Source organism: Orbicella faveolata, unplaced genomic scaffold (genome assembly GCF_042242905.1).
Source record: "Orbicella faveolata isolate gen_17 unplaced genomic scaffold, um_ofav_v1 contig_24, whole genome shotgun sequence".
Lineage (NCBI taxonomy): Eukaryota > Metazoa > Cnidaria > Anthozoa > Scleractinia > Merulinidae > Orbicella > Orbicella faveolata.
In genome coordinates, this window is record NW_028301552.1 from 29,279,967 (window position 1) to 29,300,248 (window position 20,282).

At 38.8% G+C, this 20,282-nt stretch overlaps 3 protein-coding genes across 3 annotated transcripts in view; 1 reads left to right on the plus strand and 2 right to left on the minus strand.

The window, feature by feature from the left end:
• Positions 1–6,812, minus strand: part of LOC110065781 (striatin-like) — a 30,304-nt gene extending 23,492 nt beyond the window's left edge. Inside the window, exons 1-3 of the mRNA XM_020772950.2 lie at positions 6,713–6,812; positions 6,333–6,625; positions 3,876–3,979 (exon numbers count right to left, since the gene is read on the minus strand). Of these exons, the coding sequence (XP_020628609.1) occupies positions 3,876–3,979; positions 6,333–6,497 (269 nt within the window). The 5' untranslated portion in view covers positions 6,498–6,625; positions 6,713–6,812. The remainder of the gene's footprint in view (positions 1–3,875; positions 3,980–6,332; positions 6,626–6,712) is intronic.
• Positions 6,813–7,107: 295 nt separating this feature from the next.
• On the plus strand, positions 7,108–13,448 carry LOC110065782 (uncharacterized). Its single transcript, XM_020772951.2, has 8 exons — positions 7,108–7,174; positions 7,390–7,534; positions 8,240–8,830; positions 10,190–10,299; positions 10,432–10,596; positions 11,444–11,599; positions 12,038–12,150; positions 12,444–13,448. The coding sequence occupies exons 1-8, from the start codon at positions 7,172–7,174 to the stop codon at positions 12,805–12,807; spliced, it is 1,647 nt and encodes a 548-aa protein (XP_020628610.1). The 5' UTR covers positions 7,108–7,171; the 3' UTR covers positions 12,808–13,448.
• Positions 13,449–14,341: 893 nt separating this feature from the next.
• LOC110065783 (uncharacterized) lies at positions 14,342–19,390 on the minus strand. The gene is made up of 2 exons (XM_020772952.2): positions 19,264–19,390; positions 14,342–16,050 (listed from the first exon to the last, which is right to left on the minus strand). The coding sequence occupies exon 2, from the start codon at positions 15,977–15,979 to the stop codon at positions 14,453–14,455; it is 1,527 nt and encodes a 508-aa protein (XP_020628611.1). The 5' UTR covers positions 15,980–16,050; positions 19,264–19,390; the 3' UTR covers positions 14,342–14,452.
• Positions 19,391–20,282: the final 892 nt, after the last annotated feature.

Consider the following 20,282-nt stretch of genomic DNA (forward strand, 5'->3'; position numbering starts at 1 on the left):
CAGAACATTTTCGAAATAGGATTAAAAAAATGTGGAGTGATCGTACAAAAATCGCTCTCGAAGAAAAAGTATTTCGAAATTAACAATTCCCAGACACGCTTTTGTAGTTTATATGTTTAACTAGCCACTGTCCAAATTTAAGAGCAATTGAACTTCCCTTTGAATTCCCTTTGTGTTATAACTCTTTAAAGTGTCTGCTTCAAGTGAAAAAAATTTATTTGCGAAAACAGCACTAAGAAAAATTTTCTGCTTCACAAACAAACTCCGCCCACAAATGCCTTTAACTGGGTTCTCAGATAACTAAGCCAATCAGTGCAGGGAAACTTTACTACCGTTAACCTCCTGGTGAAATTTACGTACAAATCTCTAAAAAACTGTTGTGTTTTGCAATGCGCTCAAGGAACCGAAGGCAGAGAGATAATTTTTCTGTAGCTCGGTTTTTCTTGAAGCTGGTCCGGCAAAATGGGGAAGACTAAAAAGGATACGAACACTAGAGTGGCTGAGCGAAGGAAACAAACAAAAGACAGCGTGGAGAGCAACTGTGTGTGGGCAACTGTGCATGGATAATATTTCAAATGGTCTCATTGAGTCCGACGATTCATCGATATTGGACTCATCAGAAGAGTCTCTGTCAGCATCCCTGTTATTGCTGTCAAGTTCCGAAATTTTTACAGAACCTTTCTTTTCTCTTACCACATATATTTGCCCGCCTTATACGATAACTATAGCTTCATCCACGTGGCGAACTTTCGCTTCTTCACTCACTGATGTATTTTCATTCATTCTTCACTGTTTTCGTTTTTTTGAACTGGTCCATGGTTTAAACGTGGTCTATGTTTACTTATAACTTAATAGAGACACGCCTAATATAAAAAATGCTGGGCAGTCAGAACAACAATGCTGATCAACTGAGTAGTCAATTTGTGACATCCATATGGGTAATTCCCGCAAAAATCGCCTCGGTTGATTGCATACACACCATAGGGCTGTCAATCAAGAGGCAGACTTTTACTTCCGGTGAAAACGTAAAACCGCCATTTCTCCGCCAATATTTAGCCTTTTTCAAAAATTTTTTTCAGAACCTAGAGATTATTCTTCGACCACTATTTTGACCCAAAAATCCAAATTTAAAGAAAATTGACGACCCGAAGGTATACTGTAACCTTAAATACCTCCATCCCTTACTCTAGAGCCTGCTTTGCATTCCATATGGCATGTTATACCATGACATAGAAAATGCAGCCAATTAGAATACAAGAAAGCCATTGTCTACTTAACAGTATTACACTCAACCTTAACATTGTGGACTGCACACATTTTTTTAATCGATTGTGCAGGCCAATGGATTTTTTAAGACACGGCATAAAATACTTATGCAAGATTTCCTTGTGGTATAACATTGAATATCCCCCTTGTCAAATGAAGGTGAGTGTGTAAACCAAGAAAAATATATACCACTTTGTAGCTATGCAACACTTCCACGTGGTATACCATGGACTATCACACAAGTCCCTTAATTTTCTTGGTATACACAATCCTGTAGGAGAGTGTGTTAACCCATTGACTCCCGTGCCAGCCGTAACTGGTCGTGCGAAACCCCCCCCCCCCCTCCCCCCAATTTCCTGTGCCAGCTGTAACCAGCCGTAAAAAAAGCACATGAAGACAATAATTGCCTTTCCTACCCTCCCTGAAGATGTTCTGGTTCTCCTATTGTTCTATTGTTGTTAAGGACAGATAAACCAATGAGAATCGGCTTTCTGCACATATTTTTAGAGGACTTTAGGGGTCCTAGAAAGACAGTTTTTCGTCTTAAAATGATGCACTCGAAAAGTGCAGGTAATCATGGCATATTGTGAGCCAAGGCTACAAACTTCCAGGGTCTTGTTTTCATACCTAAAACGGAGAAATTACTTCTTTGGCACTTAAAATAGAAAGGAAAAAACATAAATCAATGTTTAGGTTGCCTCAGAATGGAAGATCAAGGTGTTCAGTCCTCCAACCTTTCTGGTAAAAAATTTTTCCTTCCTTCAACCGCCGTGAAAACATGACGATCGGTGCACTTTCAAGTGAGTTTTCAATACAGATCGCGGATCTAAAGCAGCTTCCTGGACTTAAGAAAACAAAAATGGTAATGTAGTTACTGTATTACTTCAAAGTTGAACTCAACTTTTAGGACAATTGGTAAAGCCACAGCCGATAAAATAACTGGAAAACTCGCCAGCAAAATTTCAAGCTTTCACTTCAGCATGAAGAATTAATTTGAACATGCGGTCATGCAGTGAAGCACGTCTGTGAAATTTGGAACATTTTTATGCTTTTAGATAAGTTTTTTTGGCCTCATCTTGAATGAAAATTTGTTATTGAACTTCCTGTCACGTTTCTTTCATTTGGTTACCTTTATTTGCGAATTTTAGGTTTTAAAAGTGAACAGTATTTTTGCATGCTGGATTTCTGCATATTTAATTTACAGCGACCCCTGTGGTTTGTTTGTTTAGTGTATTTGCTTCATTCAAATATGTTTTTTGAGTCTCATTCTGCAACTACAGAACTCCTGAGAAAAGAACTAAAAGGGGACTTAATTAACACATTTGAAATACGATTTATCCCAAAATAATTGCCTTGTTTTTGTCGTCTTTTTGATGTACAACTTTCATCTTTCTTTCACTACACTGAATTATTTCGTCACACAGTGAAGAAATTATCGGATTTCTTCTTTTTAAATTGGTTTTTACATGTGTCTTTTGCTGTTATTTTCCAGTGTTTTATCAAATGTTATCCATTATAGTAAAAGAGTGGAAATCCTGTTGTATTCAGTTTCGTTTTGTCCTCATTTTAGCATAATCAGTTTTCTCGGCTTTTGTCGCGTGGCAAAGAAAAAAAAATATAATTTCTTGTTTTCTTATCAGTTTTACAGATCAAGCTGAGTTCTTTTTGTTGATATCTTTTTATATTTTGGCCCTTCATTTATTCAACTTTAAATAAACGATGTCTTGAAACCTGATCTTGTGTCTGTGGTTACTATGCATATGGTCTATTTTTGTGCTTTCGCCCGCTCTGAAATATTTCACAAAAACACCAGGGAATTAGGGGTGGGTCGCAGGCAATTTCATGTAGGAGTCAATGGGTTAATACCAGGAAAATGTACAGGTGACAAGTGGGATATTTCATGTTTTATCACAGGAAAGCATTGCATAACTAATTTATACCCTGCCAGAGGGCTGTCATTAAGTTTTGAGTCACCTGCAGCCTTGATCTTCAAAACCATAACATAAAGGGGCTATCAACCATACTCAGCCATAACAGGTGTTACCGGTTACGGCCCTTAATGACAGCCCTGATACAACAAAAGTTAGTATTCCAAGGAATACCATTTGAAAGTGTTGCATAACTAGGATGCACATGTACAGGTACTGGACAACTTAATTGATATGAAAACTTACTGTATATTTAACAAATTAACATCAGTTTTTCATGTGTCTCTCCTGTTATTGATCATAAATTCCGTCATGACATTGTCAAAGTGGCTGGGGATCTCGCCGAAAGGATCCGCAGACTACTTTGACAATGCCATGAAGAAATTTATTGTCAATAACAGGAGAGATGCATGAAAAACTGACATCAGTTGGTTTTTCGCTAATAAAACAATAACAAATTGTCAAAATGTCCACTCTTGCTTGTTGAGGCATTGCATAAATTATAAATTCATGTGCCTGTCTGCTTATCGATAATGAAAATTAGCCAATGGGTGGGCAAGAATTTCACCAGTTATTGTAAAAATATAGTTTAATTAACCAAGAGCGATTATTCACTGATTAAATGTAGTATCAAAATTCATCAGCAACATGTAGTGACCTAAAAGTTTATTAAAAGATTACCTTTCTTGTTTGAGAGCATATTCCAACATCTTTATTCTTCTAATTAAATCATGCTTAAGATTCTCTTGTCCTTTTCTTTCTCCTTGTAGGAATGCAATACGTGCCTAGAAATTGAGACATTACAAGGTTATGTACAAAAATGAAACCATTCTTTAACAGCTGGAAACCAAGAGACTAAACCACACTGTGCTCAACCTTGACAGCGTGTACATTCTTTATGAAACTATACACAACCACTGAATGAAATATACATCTAACACAAGCAAGTACTTTTTTTGCTTCTAGTATTTTCCAAACAATTGTACACATGTTTGTTTTTATCCTAGGAGAGCTTTGATTTTCAAAGGAAATTTCCAAGGACATTTCAAAGGTTTTCGAAGGCATTTCAAACATTTTATGGTCCCAGTTGTAGGACAAAGCAATCAGACTTTTCTCTTGAAAATGGGAGAATTAGGGGAAGTTTACAGTTAATACATAAGACATTTTTTATTGGTCCAATTTACATAATATTTTTCTAAAGCATGCAATAGCTCAAATCTTTCATCAAAGTGTGTGATTTTGGTCCATAGGTGTAAACAGGCATGAGAATGAGGTTTTCAACCTGAAGGAATGAGACTCACACCCATGGGTGAAACTCACATCCAAGGCGTGAGAGTTGGCAGGTATGCTCTAGATCTCTCAAAAAGTGAAAGTGATAATAATATAAATATATACATCAAGAACATCAGGCTATTTCTAAATTCATGATTACAAAACTATCAATGAGAAATATTACAAGCAGTTATGACAATAACAGCAAAAATATCTCATCCCATGCATAACACAAGAACTACCACAAAGTATTAAAAAAAACCAAACAGGTTTCTCAGTTAAGTTTTTGGCACAAGGGTCTAAAGCTGAAATAAGGAAGTAATGTTCTGAAGTCTTTACACAAACGATAAAATACCGACACAGAAAATTGAAGGATAGAGAAAGGTGGCAATACTACGCTCTCGCGTAAGTCATGAAAACAAATACATTATTCAGCCAAAAATTTAGGATTGACAGAATTACAAATTTAATTTTTTCATGATTGTTAACAGGCAGCTTAATAAGAATGGACCAGACACATACTAAACATAAATATACAATTTCTTTGCCAGGTATTTCAATGACAAGTGAACAGTAGTTTTCTATAATGATGGTTGAAAGCAACAGGTATTGACATTGGGAGTTGATCAGTGATTCTAGAACATCTGATCCATAACTACCTGTGATACTGAATTATTCATTTGCATGTAAACACATCAGAGATAACTCTTCTACACAAAGAAAGTCACCTTGACTCTTGCATTGTGTGATATTTCATCGGTCATTAGTTTGATTACTTCCACATTGTGAAGTATTTAGTATACTGTTGTTTGTAAACAAAATCAATAAAGGCACAGGCAAGGCAACCTTTATAAAGTGATAAATAAGTGTTAAAATATGACCTAGACTTCACTGATATCAGATTTGAATTAATCATGTCTCAAGGTTTGAATTTACTAGTTATCATATAACACGAAATTTGAGATAAATACATACTAATTTATAAAATGATGGGATGTATATATTCCTATAATGCCAGACATCACTAATATTTTTCCAAAGAAATGATCACAAGCTGTGTACAAGCGGGGCTCTTGTCTATGTGACATATTTAATCAACTTGAAACAAAACCATTTTTTACTAAAACATAAACATCCAGAAATTAACGATTAAGCTCTGGATCTTTGATACAACCAAGCAAACATACGCACCTATAAAAATCGTTCATCGATCTGTCTTTGTCAAACGAGGAACGTACAACTTTCAGGAAATTCAATCGAAAGAGCACTCGAGATCGAGACGGACGAAATTCAAAATAATAACACAATTCTCATAGCCTTTCTTCCAAAGCCTTTGAAAGAACACTTTGTCCGGACAAGATCGAAAAGTCAGGGTCTTAAATTCAACTAAACATAATCAACCCTGTTTTGAAGGAGTTTCTTTTATAGCCCAATATCTCAAGATTCCTTGAACAAGCCTTTGATCGCAAGATTTCAAGATAAGACTAACTAGAGACTAGAAGCTGGGAGTTCGGATATTTCTGGGTTCTCCAATCAACAAGCACAATTTCATACCTTACTACTACCAGAAATCAAGCTTTTTCCTCAGAACATGATAATAACGACTGTTGCAATTCACTTTCGGTGACGAAACGTTTAGAAAACATTTCGGAAGTAAACCTTAAATTGGATCATAACACTACGCAGCTAAGCTCAACTTCGAAGGTCATTTACGAGAATTACGCATAGCCGAAGGTTTCGAACAACCTTTTTAGCCCGTGAACACCGGTACGATGAAACAAGGAAAGCAACTAACGGATGGTTTGAAGGTCGTATTTCACATTTAAAAGCTACGAAGAAGCAGTAATAAAGCTATTTCAAGCTTACCTGCAATTCGGCTTTCTCCACGTCCCAATGTGCTCGATCCATTTCAAATCTGGCCCACTCATGTTGAATAAAATGTAAAATGCCCGGTATTGTATACTTTGTTCCTGAATCATTCTCTTGGATTTGAGAAGAAACCGGAACTTTTCCACCATTGTCGTTTTCCATGTCAACTTGAAGCTACAACTTTTTACTCCATGAAAGCCGCCATTACATTAGCACGCGACAATGGATCGGCAGTGCAAGGAGCACTCCGAAGGCGCCAAGGAAACCGTCATTCGATCTCTCTTTAATTCCTACAACAGAAGCAATGGGGGCACTTAAAGACAGGATATCGCTGAAAATATTTTCTCTCTTGTAATGGACTAAAAGTAGAAGCTTACTCCGTCGAAAAAACCGCTCTCTTGGTGATAATCCCCCCTCAAAGATGGAAGGCACTCAGATTGCCTTCATTCAAGATCACATGACATCTTCTCTCTACCATCACCCTATCAAATTCCTGCACACCGAATTCCGAGCATTACCGAAACGATACCGAAGATTATCCGAAGATTAAATATCGCGCCCGCACTATTTAAGACCTCTCCATAAAATTAAGGAAGGTTTGGTTATAAATACTCAAATACAGCATTTTTTTCGAAATTAGCAGATGATACACTACAAATAAATACACAGATCACAATTTCATGGCCAACTTTTCAAGTATTACGCTGTAAATTCCATTTCTGAGTTAGTTCCTCTTGATTGGTCAGTGGTGCACTTCATGTAAACTGACATTATGTTTCGTGAGCTGTCGCCTGACTGTTTTCATATCGCGGCGGAGAAAGTGACTTAAAATTTGCATGGTAAGTATCAGAGGTCGTTTTGTTTCAAGATTACAAGAAATAAATGTTATTAAACGGAATTGTATTTTAAAATTTGCTATCTTTTATAACGTTGTACTTTGATCGTTGAACACTTCAAAATAGTTTTGAGATTATGCAAGCTGAGTTCCCAGCTGATCTCTCACAAGATTTTACATTTTAACGTGATTGTTGTTTTGTTTATTTCTTCTTTCAAGTCGACTGGAGTGAAATTTACCAAATCAGGAATACCTATTCCTTTAGATTCCTTTGGAAATGAGATGTGTTTATTGTTCATCAAATATGGCAGATGCCGATTCAAGAAAAAATGCAAAAAGTCTCACTGGACACCACCTTTGCCAGGTAAAGCGGCCTACCAACCCGAGGGAGACCAAAGATTCATTAACATTTTCAGCAACAGGGCAACTGGTTTTCACAGGCGGGCAGAACGTTTTGAATTGAACTTCTTTACAAGAAAACCTTTCCTCTCCATGGTCAAACCAGGCAACCAAAATCACCCTTACAGCCGGTCAATTTGCCCGGTGCCCGGCCATTAATGAAACCACTGTACAGATCTCTTGAAAAACCTGGAAATTCCCCTTATATGTAAACAAACGTATTCTAAGCTGAATTGAACTGCAATTCATTATTTCCATTTTTTCATACGGAGAGTAGGGCCAGAAATTTTACTCCCTCTAGGCCTTCCTCTCTTGCGGTTTCCTTCCGGTGCCCACTTCACTGCAATGCATGGGAGGGAATGTCTTATCCATTTGCAGCACATGTCCAATCATGTCCACCTCCTTCTCATTACTTCTTTGCTGATAGTTTCCGTGTTAGCTCTCTTTGCATAGGCCAATTATTAAAAGATTCTTAAAAGTCTAAGCAGGCACTTGTTCTGGGAAAACTGTGAATGCATTTCTTTTATTGCAGTGCTGCTCTGCTCATGTAATAGTTGCTTTGGATAGATAGCTATTTTTTAGTATCAGCCATGAAAATATGCACAGCTTGCTCGAAGTCACTTACTTTCTGTTTTGTTGATGAAAAAAACTCAACACTTTCATGTTCCAGATGAAGAGTATCCAAGGTTACCACCTTTGCCACTGTCACCTCCCCCGTACTCATCATCTCTTGACAGCTACTCATCTTCTAAGAGAAACATTACTAGTCAACCGATCGAAAGACAGAATCTCCCAGCCATTGAAATGAGCTTTCATCAGACAAAGTGTACTGCATATATAGGAAATGATAACATTGGTTTGGAATCAACAGAGAGTGGGTTGCCATATTCACAAGGTTTCATTGCTTCACAAATGCCAAAGAACCTAGGATGCTATACACAAGATGAAACCTTTGGAATGGCACAGCCTTTGGTTCAATATATGTCTGACAACATTCAGACTGATCCTGACCTTGGTTTTACTCATACCTCAAGCACATCTTCAAGATCACCAACAATTATTTCAAATTTTCAGGATCTTAGTGTGAACACCACAAAACCAGTAAATGATTCAGAGTACAGTACAGTTGAAGAGGCCACCCCTGTTAATGCAAATTTGACTGCGCAACGGTTGGAAAAAACAGTGGATAGAATGGTACAAGAGATCTATCAGGGAAAATACAGATTTGAATTTGTGTATCATCCAAAAAGGCAAACCAAAGGTTTGTACTAAACGCTTAAAAACATATTAATATGTTAACAAATGTGTGAAAAAATGGCAACAGTTACATATAACTCTTTGTGCTCTGTGTTCTATATAATGATGCATCAATTGGATGCCTGTAGTGCTAGGTAATAAACACCTAACACTATAGCAAATAATAAATCTTATCTAGTAACATTTTAGAAACACACCATAGGATAGGGTGCGCCAGAAGCATTTTTTCTATAACTTGGTACGTGTAGGAACACAGGGACAGCACAAGCTGTTTATATAATCGCATCATGAGCAAAGGTTAAATTTACATTTGGAAAATTGAAATAAACAAGTGCTTTTTCTCTCTTTTTCACACCTTAGTTTAACACTCCTCGACATTTGGTAGAACTTTAAAAAGTTGTGTAAATGCTTGCCCACAGGTCGGCATGTGGGGTCCCACTGACAGCATTTCTCGTTCTCTCAAACTTTCACTCATGTTTCTAGAAACTCAAAAGAAACACAGAAAAATGTTTTCTATCTCTTAAGGTGCCCATAATGTCAAAACGTTTTTTTGCTCATCTAATTCTACATTTCACCTAATGAGCTTCTCCGAAAAAATTTTTCGATTTGGATAAAATGCAATTTTTTTACAAATCTTTACAAAGTTCAAAATTCTATTTTCGTGCGGTCAACCCCTGCCGCTGATCACAGGAATAATGTGCTCAAAATGGCCTTGAGACTGATGCCTGTGATGTAGGTTCAGGAACCTACGATGAAGACTGATGTTGTTTCCAGGATCATTAACGTTGTTACAAAGAGCGGCAATGCACCTTTCCGGCATTTTCAACTAAATGTAGACAACTCTGAAGCAAAATTTCCTCTTGTTTTCAAGTCAGATAAGTTATGAACCAAATCACATGTTCCTGAAGCTACATCACGACTCACTTCAAACCAAGGAAGACTGGTGCGAATGGTGGACCAAAATGGCGGCAAATTTGAATGCCTTTAAAAACTTATAAAAAAATTGCATTTTATCCAAATCGTAGAAGTTCATTAGGTGAAATGTAGAATTAGATGAGCAAAAAAACATTTTGACATTATAGGCACTTTAAGTGGTATATGTGCCTTCTGCATAAGGAAATGGAAAATAATACCATGCCATGGGCTTATAATACCATTAGACAGAGTTACTGTGTAATCCCAGCATGTTAACACGTCTGTAATGTGAGGTAATTTAGGACGATTAGCCATCAGAGGTTTCATGAATTCAAAGTTTTTAGCATGAAGGCAGTTGATTTTCAGTGCAGGCAAAAAGCTTTGAAATGAACTTTGATGCGAAAACAGCATGATGCTGCCCCTTGAAAATGTTGAATTCTATTTGTAGGAAATAACTGGAGATACCAGAGCAACACTGATCAGAGTTATAAACAATATGGAGCTTATTATGACCGAGTGAGAGGGAAGCTTCAAGTTCAAAATGAACCACACAATAAGGTATAACATTTTTAAAGTCAAGAGGAGGTGATTGGAAATGATCTAGCCTGCAATTTTTATTTATAAATTTTAAACTTATATTGAGAACTCGTTAAATAAATTTTGCATACTTTTATTTGTGACCTTTTGTAGGTGGAAAAGAAAAGATTAAAACTTTTGCGTAAAGCTCACTGGAACACTTGCCAAGTACTCAAAACAAGGCTGGCTCAACTACCACCAAGCTACTCCCTGAATGTGAATTTTGCACGAGTGAACTTTAACAGACTGCGGCCATATTTTTATCTCTTAGTGCAGCAGGTAAGTGATGTGAAGTTTCTAGTTTGAAAAGGCAGCGGGGTGAAATTTGATTTAAGTTAATTAACTCTTGTAAACATGTAGAATCTGGCCGGTCACAACAACTAAAACACATGCATGCAATCAATCAATCACTCCGAAATTGCAAAAACTTGCAAAAACAGAGTAACTAGAAAGTACACATATAAGTGAAAGTTTGGTGAAATTTGATTCTTATTTGTTGTGAAAGAAGTGTGTTTCCATCAATAAATATTAACGAGGCAAGATTACACATGATGGGGGAAGTTTCTCATGAAAACAAAATAGATATGGGTGGGGCCAAATGGTGTGATTTTTGAACCATAATTGACCTAAATTGGGAGTTTGGAACAAGAAATTTAAGTTTGGGGCCTCTCCCCTCTGCAGAGGCTTCCTATGGGAAATTGAATAATGGGTCAAGGCAGCGCAAAAGAGGCCTTGCAGAGGAGAGAGGTTTGGGGCAGAACCAAAATAGGGTAGGGAAAATTGCATATTCGGGCATGAAACAGGGTAATAGGGTTGCAGGAGCATGCTGTACACCTCCACTGAAAATTTTGGTAAACCCCTCTCCCTTCCACTCCCTTGAGCACACAGTATATCTTTACAAACAATGAAAAATCACCTTACATCATTTACATACATGTAACATAACTTAACTCTGTTTTCTCCTGTGGCAGATTAAAGTGGAGGGACCTAGGGGGCCTGGGTACTCATTTTTGTTGGAAGAAAAGATTTCCCTTACACACGTTATGACACTTTCACCCCACCCACCCCTCCAGCTTTTTTTATAAGCACATCTGGACCTGTCTTGCTCTCTTATGTTACATTATAGTGCTTCTTCTGTGCGGAGCCAGCCGAGACACGATGGAGACCAACTGCATTTTCTTGTTTAATGGCAGACACTCTGATTGCTTTCTTCACAAATTGTAATATCGCTCCAGTGGAGGCAGAAAAGAAGATGCTGGATTGGGGTGCACGGCCAGTCAGGGTTAGTAACAAGTACTTTTGTTTCATTTTGTAAGCGAGTCATTTAATTTTCATTGGTCTAATTTCTCTACTAATTCTTCTCTACACGTACTGTGATTGGTCAATGTAGTGGGCAGCATATTCTACTGGCGCTTATCTCTGGTTTCTGTAGCATGAGGCGACTAGGAGTATTTCTACTCCCCACTGGATTGGGTGCTATTTTACTGCAGGGTTACCCCCCAGCATTAAATTTGCCAGTATCCATTTATACACCTGGGTGTAGAGAGGCACTGTAAGAGTAAAGTGTCTTGCCCATGAACACAGTGCAATGTTGCCAGCCAGGCTGCTCAATCCAGAGTCAAGCACACTAACCACTTCCCTGCCACAAACAAGAAGAGCACCTCAGTTTCAAGCTAACAATGGCCTAGTCAGAAGTCTAATTTTGTTTGTTTGTGTTCAGGTGCGGCAGTGTATTTCTCATATGTGGTCCATTATCGTGAAGTCTTCCTTATCTACCGCTGGAGTTGCACAAGAAGTGATGGCTTGTGAAAAGCAAGTGTTTGCGAAGAAACTGTAAGTCTACTTTCAATGATTCTTGCCGTCACAATGAAATTAACCTCCACTCCTCTTGAAACGTTTTGTTCCTCATTTTTGACAACTTTTTCCATTTTTGCCATTTTTTCTACCTATAGGGTGAGAACCAGTTGCACGAGCAATTAACTGGGGGAGGGGGTATCTGACCAGCCACGCCCTCATGGGGGACAAAAATCCCCATCATTTTGAAAGCTTCTCATTACCTTCCTGTCTGACAACGTATAGATTTAGTGAGGAGAAGTCAGATGCTGATCACTCAGTTTTAATTGCAGATGTGCGGTGGATTACGCGTATGCTTGTTCGCTGGCTGCACCATTGATGAAAGCGAATGTGGACAGGTCAACACCCACAATCACAATATCTGTCAGGCAAGGAATTCAAGCTGCTAAGAAAGCATCGCTTATAGGACAGAAACCAAAAATCTTGAAGTTGCAGAGAGTCGGTGAAAGTGTTAGTGTAAGGATAAAATCCTCTACAACACTTGATAAAGGAGTTTCAAATAGTAAGGGAGTGACTTGCAAGAAAAAGAGAAGAACTCGAAGGTCACGGCAACTTTCGTTACTAGATCAGCAAGGCAAACAGGATTTGCAGAAACGTTGTAAAACGATTCTTGACAATGCGGTGGATTGTCCTTAAGCTCGACTTCGCCGAAATGTTACTTCTGCGTTGCGTCACACACGCGTTATGTTTCGTTAGCTACGCTTTGTAGGAGTATGGCGGTTATGGCTCCTGGTTGTGTGGGCCAGATTACGTTGTGTTACATTACACGTGCTTTACGTGGAATACGTTACGTTTTGTTATGGCATGTGCGCGCTTTTTCTGCTTCGCTACGTTGTTACATTAGTACGTTACAGTGAGTGTCACGAGCACCCGCCTGCCTAGTTGTGTGGAACACGTTACGCTCTGTACGTTACGTTGTGTGGAATACGTTATGTGTTTTACGTGGACCGCGCAACGTTTTGTTATGGCACGTGCGCGTTATTTGTGCTTCGTTGTTACGTTACGCTTTGTAGTGCATGTCAAGAGCACCCGCCCGCCTAGTTGTGTAAAATACTTTATGCTCTGAACGTTACGTTGTGTGATATATGTTACGTGCTCACGTGGACTACGTTACGTTTTGTTTTGGTATGTGCGCGTTGTTCGTGCTTCGTTATGTTACATTACGCTTTGTAAAGCATGCCAGGACCACCTACCTGTCTTGTTGTGTAGAATACGTTACGCTTTGTAATGTTACAAACCGTTATAAGTGAAAAAAAATCTCGAGCTTTACAAAATAATTTAGCCCCCGTGTTTATTCATTCTTGGCGTACCTTGGTTGCGAACTGCAGCTCTTCGAAATTAATCGTCGACCGCTTATTTCGCTCGTGTGTTTCTCGCTTCTCGCTTCTCGTACGCTTGATCCACGAGAGAGGATCAAGACTGGATCATGATCCACGGTACACAGGGGGTGGGGGTGGGGGGTGGGAATGGTGTAGGAAGCTTTTTCGCGCGGCACTCCTCTCCTACCATTTTTTTTTTTTTTTTTTTTTTTCACTGTTTCTTTGTATTACTCCCATACTAACCTTGCCTGGTTCCTGTACGGCTTTCTACCAGGCCTCCAGGGTCAATTGGTTTTGGTGACGTATCCGAGACAAACTTTTTGCCTCGGACCACGTGACGCGAGAAAGATTGATCGAGTCGAAATATCGAGGCCTAGAGACTAGGCAAATGCTAAAATAACACCTGGACCAGGATCCCTAGTGGGGTATAGAGCGAAATAAAGCTGCCAGCAGAACGGGAAAAAAGTTTAACCCACGTGCACAGTCTATTTTCTTTATTTCACTTTCCGCGTGAAACAAAGGAAAAAGCTTCTAAACGTCTACACACAGGCTGCAGAAAGAACATTATAGTTGTCTGTAGGGTCAGTCATGCAATCAGTGGTATCGAACAGCTATCCATTCCTGGGGGACTTTTTTCTCCTCTTCCACTGTCCTAAGCAAATCAGTTACAGCAATAGAGGAGACCTGAACTTGGGTGTGGGAAAAAGAAGTTCGCGGGTACCCGATAGAGCACGAGACGAGTGAGCCTAGGACTCGCCTTGCGCGGGTGTGACTCACGTTCCCCTTTCACGCGTGTGACTCACGTTCGCCTTCCACGCACCAGCAACGTCAGTAAACTTTGGCCCTTCAAATTGTTTCATTGAAACATTTTATTGAGAGCTCAGCAAAGAAAAAATAATAATTTGACACCAAAGTAAACAACTTGCATTGGAGCGAAAACCACAAGAGAAAGACTGTACACTCTATGGTGCTAAAGCACACATTTTTTGCAAATAATGAAGTCGTTCTTGGCTTCCCGTCTCAGCACCAAGGAAACCTTCAACAGTCACTCTTCCTTCATTCTGTGAAGCAATCTGTTGCAAAATCTTGTCTTCCAAATCCTGTAGCAGTTTTGGGTTCAATAACCCAGCTTTTGTACAAGACCAAAGCACTTGACACAGCTGAATGCTTCCAAATGTTTCTAAGTCCCTCGACAATAGTTCTGTCTCGAGTGCCTTCAAAAACGCACCACAAGGAATTTCTGACAACACGTACGAATAGAGGCAAAGGGCTAACTCGCCATTTTCGAGGTTATTGAAACCTCGCTTGTAGATCTCCTCGGCAACAACTCTAAACACTCTACAGCTTGTCATTCGTCTTGTAGCAAATGCCCAGATTATCCAACAAAGAGGCAGTGAATAGTAATCTTTGACCCGTCTGGTGACTATTTCTTTATCAAACGCTGCAAAGAGCTCTTCACTTCCTACACCTGCCATCGCAAACGCTCTCAGAATCGCAACGAGCTCAGTTCTGAGCAGTTTAAATGGCGAACGCCGCAGAATCTCCCTTTCAGCTTTGTTGAAAAAGCTATCAGAGGAGATGTCCATGATGGCAAGCGCGCGTAAGATCTGGGTTATTTCTCCGTTGTGAAACATTCTGAAACCCCTTTCCACAATTTCAGCTTCAACTGTTTTGTAGAAATCTTCGCTACCGTAGCCCATCTTAATAAATGATGTCAGAATTCCAGCAATTTGTCGCTTTTCGAAACGGGATATCTTGATTTTGCCGTCCAAAATGGCTCCCTCGACTCGCTTGAAGACTCGCGAGTCTTTCACTTTCAACTCAGTCAACCCATTCAAGATCTGGCAGACCTCTGCTTTGTAAAAGAAAGCGACATCGTGAAACGAAATTTCTCTTAAACAGACTTTCACGAGACGGTGGTCACGCTCTTTGAGTTTCCCCAAGGACCACAAGACGTTGGCGAGTCCTTGAGCTTTACACGCAAGGATGTTATCAGCAATGAAATCTAGGATTTCAATGTACGCACTTTCTCCCCCATACAAGACTTTTTCTTTTTCTTTCTGCAAAACTTCTGCTTGGACTTTATGTTTCTGGACAATCTTCGCCATGTGATGAAGCATTGTTATTCTGTTGGTCAGCGAGGCTTGGTCCTTCCAAGACTCGTAAAATTCCAGTTGTTCCTGCACTGTAGACCTTAACAATATCTCTTTATTAAGCTCCAATTCCCTCACGTAAGAAGCTGGTAGACCAGCGAGGCCCTGGTTAAGCTGTGACGCAAAACATTTCGGCTCTGTCAAGACTTTTCCTCTCAACTTTGCAGTTTGGACTGACGAGCACAAAGTGGTGTAAAAACCGTTTGTTGTTTTGTTAACTTGGGGCATCAAAACAGATGGAGCAAAGGAATGTATTGCCCTTTTAGTAGCTTTTCTAGTGCACAAGAGGGCAATCCTGCTATTACAGTGCACCAACAGGTTCATCTTGTACATCATGTATTCTTTAATGAAAAGTCCCCTTCTCAGCTGAAGAACATCACCTTTAACACTGATCCATTCAACAGCTCCTTTTCCATAAAAAACAAAAACAAAAACACAAGCTTCGTGAATTGACTAGTCAGTGAAAATAAAGAAATGCTGATTGAATAAGTAACATTTTAAAAAATATATATGTTGGAAAATCTGGAACAATGAATACTTCTCATACATGCACAATTGCAGTGAAGTGGATTTACAAAGATGGGCTTAAACAAGGTATCATATACAAGGAACCAGGGTGTCTCTTGATCTTGGGGTGACCCTTAGAAAAAGGTCGCCTGCAGCAGTAACACAGTCATGTGTATGAAGCCAAAATCAATTCTTATCCAGCTTATCAAAATTTGATAGTTAATGTAAAATGGGTTTCGCCACACTGTTTTTGAAATGTTAATACTTAATGCTAAAATTAAGGGTGGTTCAGCAGGTAATTTTGTTGCTATGGTAACCTTTTGTCTCACAGGTAGGTACACTAAAGATTGGGCAGTTTTTTGATACCATGATTGTAGCATCAACTGATAAAAAGTCTTGGAAAGTGCTGGAAACTGTTTTGAGCGACGTAACAAGGGGGCAAGCATTTGCACCCTGATATTCACTATTGGGTTCTTATGGAACTTCATATATGTACTAAATTTGGCATGATAACCTGATTTATGGGGTTGTTAATGATATTTAAATATATAAAAAACATTGATATTGTGTGACGTCATCAAAGTTCTCCATTGGTAAATATGTTTACCATCTTGTAATATTTCTCACACAAAATTCTATCATAAAATTAATTATGCAAACCGTTGTTAATTTTTAAGAACTGTAAGAAGCACTCAGCTCTGCCTTATGCTATGTGACCGTACTTCTTGTGTTCGTGAAAATTCCCTTGTGCTTATACATCTCCAACAATGCACTCAGGCAAGTGAGCATTATGTTACCTTATTGTAAATTATGGAAAATCTTAATCTAACCACCAACTGGCCACAATCAACTCCCTGGAAGGGGGGGGGGGGGCTTCCATGTGAAAAGGTCGAGGACACTCATTATCTCGCTTAAGGGTGTAAATTTATGGATTTTGGTCTCAGTGGTATTTTGAAGGGTCAAATAAAGCTTCAAACACACCCAGATTGGTCTCATTGAGGGGTTTAAATCAAATTTTCCGAAGAGCATCCCGTGACTTTATCTGACATCAACTGGATCATTGGATAATGCAATTTGAGAGTTTTGATTATACCATGCTCTACGAATATGGTAAGCAAACACATGATTTTTAGTTTAGTTTAGTTTTCTATATATTTTTTTAGGGGGAGGGTTATTTTAAGACAATATTATTATTCTACTCATGCTTGTTGCATATGAGATGATTATAGCCAACACAGTGCTATGTGCCTCATTGGCTAGCTACCATCTCAAATCCAATGCTCACTTGTGGATAAATTGGTAATTATTCTAGTGCCCTGGAGACAGTTATGAGGATAATATAAATCATCTTACCATGCACATTTTTAACGGTTTGGACAAAGCACTGACCCCCAATCAGCCGACACCCTAATGATCCCCCTACAGACCCCCTATCAAATTAATGGAAAATAAAATTTAAACAAACCCAGAACTATCAATAGGACCGCTTAAAGTTCACTAATAAATTTAGCTTCCCCGAAATTCGCCAGATGGCAGACGAGTTGCGGACTTCCAACTCTCTTCTCCTTTGATGGTAAGTGCAGGCTTTGTTTATGGAAACCGAGTACAGAATAAGTTAGAATATTATCAAGGATGGTATTCATACCCATCTGAAAACCAAACAATGAAAGTAACAAAGAAACGCTGGCAATACTAACATGCTTGTGATTGACTGTGGGTGACACGAGCACGCATTACGTAAACATTAACCGGAAGTCGATTTTTGCATGGTAGTTTCAGGTGTCTCGCCAATTTTCCTCAAGCCAGTATTCAAATTAAAAAGTGGGTTTGGACAATTTTCTCCTTGATGCATATGGTCGTCTAAAGGTCCACGGATCTCAAAGTAACTTATTTTGGTTTAACAGACACATGTAATAATATTAATGGCCTTGTTAATGGTGAACAACACAATCATCTACCACCTCAAATGAACAACAAGGCACTGATTGAGCTTGACCAAGGACAAGACTATATTCCCAATGTTTAAAGCAATTATGACAGTTAATATTTCACTTGATTCTACAGAGGGTGGTGACATTTTTTGTTGGGTGGTGGGAAAGAGTCCGTTCAGTACCTATTAAATTAGCGATTTTATCGTGGTGAAAGTTCATCCTATAATCACTCATGTGACTTCCGGTTGATGTATTGTGTGTGTGTCGCCCAGGGTCACTTACGACCTTATTTCATTTCTTCATTACTTTCATTGCTAAATTTGCTATAGGCACGAATACTATACTTGATGATATTTCAACTAATTCTGTGCCAGACTTGCCGTAAACGATACCTGCACCTACCATCAAAGGAGAAGAGAGTCGGAAATCTGGAACTCGTCCACCAAATTGGAAATGTCAGGTAAGCTATATTTATTACTGAACATGAAGTGGTGCCATTGATAGTTCTGAGCTTGTTTTAATTTTATTTTCCCATTGATTTTATAGGGATCAATTAGGGGATCAGTGTTTTGCCAAAACCCCATTTTTAATGTGACAGATGACATTCAGTTGGGTGGAAAGAAATATTCCACTTGCAAAATTTTATTGCGCTCTGAGTACAGGAAATTATTTATTTTTTAATCATGATTCCAGAGAAAGAAAAGAGTATTTTTGATTGTAGTTGGTAGTAGTTAAAATGTGGTCATGAGATCAGATGAGATTGAGCTTTACACTGTATATTTTACTCCTATATTTCAACAGCTTTCCTTTGGAAATGTTGTACCGTGAAATTCAAAACGGCGAGGTACTTTTTCTCTCAAAGCTCAGAATCCAGTAAGCTTACTTTCATATTGTAAAAATGGAGTGAAAATATAAAATTTTGTTTTAATTTTGAACCAAGCAAAAAGACAATATACAGATCTTTGAATTTACCTCCAGCTGGTCTGTTACACGCAAAATCCATCCTATGGATCAGTGAAAGGTACACACCACAACGAAGGGATGTACAGAGAAACTGATACGACCGCACAAAAATGGAAGCTTACTTGTGTAACCGCTTACATAACATGTTTGGCCCAATTGTATAAAGTCAATTTGTTGCTCCTGTCTAAGGCAAAACTACTCTTCAGATTATATACTTACCTGAATTTTAACTATTTAAGTTCGATCCCTTTAGAGAGCCTCTCCTGTCGATATTAAACAAGATTACAGCCGCGAATTGTAAGCAAACTCGTCTCAATTCCGGCCGGCCATCTTGGATTGCAAACTTGATCCCAGGTCTCGACGCGGTCCAGACTAACGTGCGCTGCCGCAACATTTGAGCGCGGGCTCACGAAAAATTTGACCATCTCCGACCGGTTTGACCAGTTTTCTTGGTTTTGAATCTCCATGATGAACAATTTAACAAATTGACGTCAGTTTTTTTATGCGTCTGTCCCCTTATTGATGATAAATTGCGTCATAACATTGTCAAAGTGGCTGTTGAACCACGAGCCGTAGGCGAGTGGTTCCGCAGTAAACTTTGACAATGTTATGACGAAATTTATCATCAATAAGAGGTAAAAAACTGACGTCAATTTTTTTTTCTTTTTCTTTACATTAACAAGACCCCAAAATGGTGGAATAAATGGGGAAAAGACGCCGTAAATTTGCCGGAAACAAAGATAAGTGAATTTTAATCAAAATGACGCGAACATTGTCAATAGCTTTTCTCGCTTTTTGATTGACTACTTAAAAAAGTCCATAAGATCTTATTGGTTAAAAAGTTGACAGTTTGACAGCTGAAAGTTGAACTTGAAAGCTTGCATAAATTAAAGTTTTATCCGTCCGTACTCTTATTGATGATAAAAATGAGCCAATCAGCGCGCGAGAAATTAGACAGTTATTGTAAAAAAAATAATTCGTCAATCATTTCCAGTAGTGCCCATTCCTCCTCTCCCCTCCCCCCGGGGCTAACCCCGTGCATCAGCATTTTTTAAAAAAAAAAATTGGCAAATTTTCCGTGGTGGGGACACATAAGCTGTCTAAATGCCCCGGGGTGGGGACGAAGAAAGAGGGCAAATGCCCCGCCCCCGGGGATCGTCGCCTTCCAACACCTCTGCAGTTTATTATTATTATTATTATTATTATTATTATTATTATTATTATTATTATTATTATTA

Bases quoted from the DNA above. Each gene is read 5' to 3' on its own strand.
- LOC110065782 (XM_020772951.2), top strand. The intron at 8,831-10,189 runs GTTTGTACTAAA...TTCTATTTGTAG, and splicing joins TCCAAAAAGGCAAACCAAAG to GAAATAACTGGAGATACCAG. The intron at 10,597-11,443 runs GTAAGTGATGTG...GTTACATTATAG, and splicing joins TTTATCTCTTAGTGCAGCAG to TGCTTCTTCTGTGCGGAGCC.
- LOC110065783 (XM_020772952.2), bottom strand. From the start codon at position 15,979: ATGATGTACAAGATGAACCTGTTGGTGCACTGTAATAGCAGGATTGCC.